Genomic DNA, 7,389 nt, shown 5'->3' with positions numbered 1-7,389 from the left:
AGAGAGAGAGAGAGAGAGAGAGAGAGAGAGAGAGAGAGAGAGAAAGAGAGAGAAAGAGAATTTATCTATAGTCTCAACAACACAACAAAAAGATTTGGGCCACTTACTTTGAGCCAAACCTCAGATTTGCTCTCCAAACTGCCTCCTGGCAGCTCACTTCCTTCATCCTGAGGTCTATGTCCACTGGTGACACAGGGGAACCAGCCAGTGAGGGGGTCATGCTCCAGTAAGTCTGGATGGTATGACGTGCAAATCTAAAAAGAAAATCAATGAAAATTTAAGGGTGAGAGATAGGTAAAGGCAGTGAAGTTCTCCAACATAAAACCAAAGGTTTCCTCTCTTTTGGAGTGTCCCATCATTGCATTACTGGCAGAAAACTTTTCTCCATACACAAATGTCTCAAAGCTCTCTGCTAGTCTCAAGATATCACTTGCCAGGGCAGCAAAACACACATGGAAACTTTCATCCCACTGTCGACCCAGGATCTTGCACAAGGAAGAGTCCTGACAGATTTCAGGCAACTGTTTTAGGATTAGCCGGGAAGTCTAAGGAGTGAGGTGACTGAATCAGGGAACCATGAGGGAATAGGAACTCCAGGAAATGTCTTGCACTTCACTTAAGGAAGACAGACAGACTAGACTAAAAGCCACATCAGAGAGATGTCTCTGACTTAAAATCTCCCAACTTTCTTGGCTTTCTGTCAGTGGGCATCAGAATTCTGGGGGACGATGCCAGAATTAGACCACGGGAGTGTGGCAGATATGGCTAGTTGCCTACCCATATCCATTCCCCAGACTTCCTTAATGATAAAATCTAATTTTCTTTGAAGGGACAGTGTCTCTAGGTCCCATCTTCCCAAGTTCCTTTACAACTAAAGTGATGCACTGGCCTAGATCTCTTCATAAAATGTTGGCCTTAGTCTTTGGTATTGAACTTTCAGAAAGGCAGCCATTTCCCCAATAAAAAAGGGGGAACACAGCTAGCTGGCTTTCACTTATTTTCCTTTGGTCTTCCCTTTTCTTCCTGCTTGAAGTGCTGACTTCATGCCTACAGTGGCAGCACTCAAGTTATTAACAAGAGGAAAAAAACTGCAAGCCAGGAATGGAAAGAGCTGGAATCTAGGACACCTGGTCTTTGACATGTTCCTTGAATTTTATCACCAACCCTGGGTGGTTCCTCAACCTCTTGGGGATGTCTCCTCAAGCTAGATCCAATGATTTCATCCTGACCTAAAATATCTAGAGAACTAAATCTCACTTCTGTTGAAAGGACTTTGTTGCCTATTGTTATGATGGATGAAAGAACTTATCTGGCAATGGAAACATCTGGAAATGTACCCAAGAGCTAGTCTTTAATCTTCTTTTCAATATTCAACTATAATTCATAGAAATCAAGCCTCAGAGTCCTCAGAGGATCTTCTATTCATGTAGGTGGATATTCAGGAAAAAATTGTTTTCCTGAGTATGTTTTTCTGTACTAAGTTTAGAATTTCTTCAATAGTAAGAATGTCTCAAGTCAAATTAGACATTCATGTTTAATATATAGTTTACATCTGATTTGATCCTTATAGTAAACCATAGAGTTAAATGCAAAAGATATTACTGTACATATTTTACATATGAGAAAACTGGGAGAGAGGTTAAGCAACTAGTCATACCTCACTTATTAATAATAATATTAATACTAATGGATACAGCACTGTAATCCATTCTGATTCTTTGTTTCTTTTTCTTCTTTTAAAATAAATTCCCTAAATACAGAGTCTAAATGCAACTTCTGATATTTGTTTTTATAAGGTTTATTTTAATGTGCTTTTGTATGCATTGGAGTCAGCTAGTGCATAGCCAAAGCTAGATAAAAATTAGTGATGTTAAGTGGACTAAGGGTAGATGATTTAAATGCTGACTTAGAAACTTTCCATTTAACATCTTATTCTAAGTTCAGTAAAGACTAAACTTGATGCCCAAGTCAGGAAATCAAGTTCCCATCAAGCAAAAGGAATGTTCTCATCAGCATTTGGCAGAACAACTTCACAGTTTTTCTCATAATTCTATTCTTCTCACTTACCATGGAATGAGGTTCTCCAGTTACCAAGGAAACAGGACACTTCTTGTCTTCATGAGAAGAGTAAGCCTGGGTAGCCCACTGGTCCAGGTATCCTTTAGGAGTATAGAGGCCACAGTCTTTGATGTTGGTTTCCTTCTCAAAAGGCTCGCATATCCCATCTCCCTCATATATGTAGCACAGGCTTGGCTCCCCTGCCAAGAAATATTGTATGATATTAGAAAAAGTGTGCGTCTGCAGGTGTGTGTGTATGTATGTATGTATGTATTCTTTCATGTTATGTATATGTGTGAGTGCATATATATATATACACACATATATATAACATGAAAGTAATTAAGCTTATTGTCCAGTACAACACAGAGAATCCTGTACTTGCCAGCTAGATTAATGCCTGTCCCAGATAAGCAGATACACACACACACGCGCACACACACACACATATCTCTACAAAAATGAATTGCTTTTGATGGAGCAAATATATATAATAAAGGGACAGAAAGTGGAGAAAAACGCACCTGGCTCTGCAAAGAAACTTTAAGGAAGAGTTGAACCAGATATTTAGGGGATGTTAAGGATATAAGGAAGTAAAAGGAATAAGGAAGGTAAAAGAAGAAAGTAAATTTAAATAAGTGATATTGTTAAGGAAAAGGATGCAGAGTTTTGTGGACTCCACCCCCTACTCCAGCTTTCTGGATTCCACCCCTACTCCAGTGATTGGAAACTACAACTCCCAGCAGTACCAAGGAGAGAACTGCGAGGACCCAAGGGTGGAGCTAAGCAGGCATTCGGGGACTTTGGGGGATAAATAGAGAGCAGCTTTCCAACTGTCACTCTGGAGAGCTAACAGGTCTCTCTCTTTGGAGCAATGGCTCTCAGACCAATGATTAGAGCTCCAAGTTAGCCAGCTGGTAAGATATTCCAGTTACTTTATGTCCCTTTCTCTTTCCCTAGGTTGTTCTTTTTCCTTTCTCCTTTTTGTAAATAAACTCATTACCCTTTGGTGTGTGTCTGTAGAAAATTACACTTTAAGAGCTCAGGTGAGGAACCACAGACTGGCAGCCCAAGTTCACTCTGGGTTACCCTGTAACAATATGATGTGCTGTGCAGTTGGATATCCTTCCAAGTCTCTGAAATGCAACGGTATTTAAGGAATTTGTTTTCAATTATTTTTGTTGTTGTATTTTTTGTTTCCTCAAGTGTACAACCCCTGTAAATCTGGACTACATGGCTCCAGATTTATAAGGGTTGCATACATATTATTTCTTTTTTGTCTTATGACTGTGTGATTTTGTGTTTTTTGTTTGTTTCATAAATAAGAAACTTGAGCCCCAGTGATTTTAAGTGACATGCCAAAGATCCCTAGACTCATAAGTCATAAGTCTGGTTTTCAGTCAGGCTGATAGGAAGCAGGGTCGGAACTCTCTACTAGTCCACATTGCCTCGAGTGGAGACATAGGAACTGTTTTCAAGAACCAGTAAGTGAGAAGTGAATGCTTAAAAACACTTGAGATTGGGAAGCAGGCTTATCGACTCTGGACTAGCTAGCACTCTATTCCTTTAAGGATAACTCCTACTAAGTGAACAGTAATGACGATTTCTTCAAATGCAGAAAGTGGAAATGCAGTTATAAAGCCCATCTATTAAGTTGTTTCATTTTCTACTAAAATGTGGGACAACTAGTATAACCAGCACAATTCTAATTTCTCATTTCTACTTAAAACAACCGCACGTGAAAATAAGATCAAGATTCAAAATAAGTCAACACCAGTGGTGGGAATTTTATGGGGGCTACACTTGAGATAAGAAAGCAAACTGTACAACAATGAATAATGCTCTAAAATATATGCATGAAGAAAAAAAAATAAACAAAAGGCAGATAATCAGGAACATCATTACATTTTGTCTGTTTTATTTAACTACACAATTCTTTTTTACCCAAATCACACCCTCATACACCAATATATGTGTATTTTGACTTTCCTGTGAAAACTTTCTTTTTCACCAATAAAATGGGTATATATACACTTACGATTTTTTATGTTTTATACATGCATGCCTGTGCACATGGATATGTATTTAGCATATATGATAATACACATGATGTTTATGACATATATAAGTGCCTGTTTTGTTTTTGTATTTATTACCAAGAACTGTTTCTTATCTCTCATGGCTTTAAAATTGCTTACCTCCATTTTTTCAAATCCATCTAAAAATAAAAGACCATTTGCAAAACACATTTCACAATGGTTTCTTAAAGCATAATCTTTTGAGAGATAATGGAATAGAGCTATCTGTTTAGTGAACTGTAAACTTACTGTCCATTGAAATAGATGTCTAAATCTGTACAAGTCAACAGGATTAAACAAAAGTAACTTAGACATATTCTTATTGGAGTTAGAGACTAAGGAAAAATGAGCCAAATATAAAAGGATCACATGTGATAGAAACAAAGCAAGATCTGCTCCTAAATTAAATGAGAATTGCACTCCATTGGAGAAAGCCATATGTGGAGAATGTGTGTATGTGATTGGTATACAGTATGAGCCCACTATGTGCTATCAATAAGAAATGATGCAAACAAAGCTGGTATTAACAAATACTTGCATATGAACGAGAAGAGGTAATCGTTTCAAAGTCTTCTACACAGCCAGACCACATCTGGGGTATTGAATTCTTTGCTGGGCATTGACCACACGAAGCATGCCAAGTCAGGGCAAATAGGAAGGGTCTGGAAACCTAATCACATGAGGGGATGTTTGGATTGAAAAGGAGAATAATGGGGAGGAATTTCAAATATCTGAATGGTAGTCAAATAAAACAGGAAAAGAATGTATCCTCTCTAGTTTCAAGCAAGGAAAAAGTACTTGATTAAGCAGTTGGAGACCTTAAGTCCAGTATTGGCTTTGCCAAGACCTTGTTTTATGTCCATGGATGAGTCACTAAAATGCTCTGAGCCTCAGTTTCCAAACCAGAAGAGGGGTGAGGATTTCATTAGAGACAAGGCCATTTTTATACGCAACGGTCTAGAGTCCATCGGAGAAGAGATTTTGGAGGAATTGGAGTAGAGATTTCTCTAAGGGAAAGAAACTGGACTCTCAATTCACTGCTAGATTGTACACAAGAAGGACCAGGGTCTTTATTAATCTTGGCACACCCATGGGCATTGAGTATGTTTTGTTACTTGGATGGATGGACAACTAAGATTTTACAACTGTGTGATTCTGCTCTACAGAATCAAGGCATTTGTGTGTTCTATACAGTATTTCACATCTTAATAAATTCCATGTATTATAATCATATCTTACTTTATCTTGGGATTTAAATACAATAAAATGCAGTGCTGTTTAGAATTCACTGTTTAATAGTTTTCATGTATTGTCTGATTTAACCTATATAATTATGGAGAGACTAAAATGAGGCAGAGAGAATAATTCTCAACCTCTATAAGAAGGATGAAGAGGCTAAAGTGAAGCACACAGAGCAAAACAACTTTTTCCTCTTTACTAGAAGTGTTAAAGTCAAGATTAGAAACACGAAGCTATAGTGCCTCATGTTTAATATCAAAGTATTGGCCGAATAACAAAATCCTACCACTTTCTAAATCAAAAGAGTATAAAAGCTTTCTTGTTGACTGTGTTGAGTAGATGACATAATGACTTCAGTATTTCTGGATAAGAAAAAGCAAATTATTTCTTTCTACCTCATTTTAGTCTCTTCATAATTATATGGGTTAAATCAGACAATATATGTGAAACCATTCAGACAGTGCCTGACTCATAAAAGACATGTCAAATATCATGGTCATTACCAGTACTACTACTATTATTGTTGTGGTAGGTATTATCATCTCTAAGCCAAGTTAGAGGATACCAAGAGATCACAAAACTATGACAGGAAAACACCTCTACAATTAGAATATAAGCCTAGAAGGTGCACCTAAACTCACCTACACAGCGGAAGCCTTCCTCTATTTTACATGTCCTTGAACAACCATCTCCACTTAAAAGGTCTGCATCATCGCACTCTTCTCCCAGGTTGCTAGAAGGAAAAGCATACATATTTATATGCATAGTTACATACATACAGATTTACATTTATAACCATTTATAAAATGTTTTTTTTAGTTAACGTAATTTAAAGTCCTTAAAATTCCTTGTTATATTTTTTAAAAGTCCATATTGGAGAAAAGTAGGAGCAAAGTAAATACTTTTTGCAGAAAAAAAGAAATATACAAATACGAAAGAAGATGGGTAAAGCAATGATAGTTGGCTGTATATGAAATTGCTCAAAGTCAAGCTGCCCATGGCTCAGAAAAATCTAGGAGATCATGAAGGTCCTGTTCCAGTTGCTAGCAAATGATATTCAGCTAGAAAACGCCACATAATAAATGGAATCTTAGAAATAGTTAGCTGACTTGGTTAGGAGGATACCTGCCTATCAACATGATTTTGTTTCCTGTTCATTTTAGTGAAACTTCTCTGTGTCTTCGTGGCTTAGTTTAATCTAGAGTCAATTGTTGTTTAAACTAGGATTCCGCCGAACTGAAATATCCTGTTTTTATACAAAAAGATTCAGCAGCAGACTCTGCCTTCTCTCAGTCCAGCTGTCTCAGGTCTCTGTCCCTACTCCCTAGTACCACCTAGTGGCAGCTAATACATATTGCAGGGGAGAGATTACTAATAGGAAAAGAAATATGTAATTTTTATTTTAAAAGTCAGATGTTCACACTAAACTTGGACTTAAGTGAAGGAATTAATTTAGAGTGAGGGGTACATGTAACATGTTATAGGAATAATATAAATAAAAGGTTCAAAGTTCCTGTGAAAGAACCAAGATTTGACTGTTGTAAAAGGGGCTGAGAATTACCAAACTTTTTCTCCTTCGCGGTTCATCTGTCCAAAATGGACACATATTTTAAGTCAGTAAGTAAAAGTAAAAGGTTTTGGAATGCTTAATAATTTCCCAATGCAGAACATCATATATAGCTCTAAATACTATCTAAAATGCCTTCTCCCAAGGATGGACTAAAGACTGAATAATAGCACATGAGAATGCTTTAAAAGGTATTAAAAATATATTTAAGTAAAACTACTAGCACTGACTAAAGGGCAAGTTGTGAATGGACAACTGATCAGTAAAATGTGAACAAAATAACTGAAGAAATTAAGGAAATTCCATATTCTTTTTCATTTTGAAGATGACATAATAATTTATTTAAGAGTATTGTTTATCAGGTACTTCTCAAAAGAAACATAATGAGAATTATCTACATACTTCTCAACTTTCTAGGGGTCACATTAAAAGTAAAATAAGGGCCCT

The 7,389-nt window shown here is 36.8% G+C and overlaps 1 protein-coding gene across 2 annotated transcripts in view; it reads right to left on the bottom strand.

Annotated features, from left to right (window-relative positions):
• Window positions 1-7,389, bottom strand: part of PAPPA2 (pappalysin 2) — a 262,642-nt gene that overhangs the window by 121,362 nt on the left and 133,891 nt on the right. For both annotated transcript variants that reach the window (XM_004688509.2, XM_012729236.1), the window contains exons 9-11: window positions 6,017-6,108; window positions 2,068-2,258; window positions 108-254 (exon numbers count right to left, since the gene is read on the bottom strand). In XM_004688509.2, coding sequence (XP_004688566.1) covers window positions 108-254; window positions 2,068-2,258; window positions 6,017-6,108 — 430 coding nt within the window. The remainder of the gene's footprint in view (window positions 1-107; window positions 255-2,067; window positions 2,259-6,016; window positions 6,109-7,389) is intronic.

This window comes from Condylura cristata, unplaced genomic scaffold, assembly GCF_000260355.1.
Source record: "Condylura cristata isolate star-nosed mole 26May11 unplaced genomic scaffold, ConCri1.0 scaffold00024, whole genome shotgun sequence".
In the NCBI taxonomy this organism is placed as follows: domain Eukaryota; kingdom Metazoa; phylum Chordata; class Mammalia; order Eulipotyphla; family Talpidae; genus Condylura; species Condylura cristata.
Note: the sequence above shows the minus strand (reverse complement) of the source record. Positions and strands in the feature narration are given on the sequence as shown.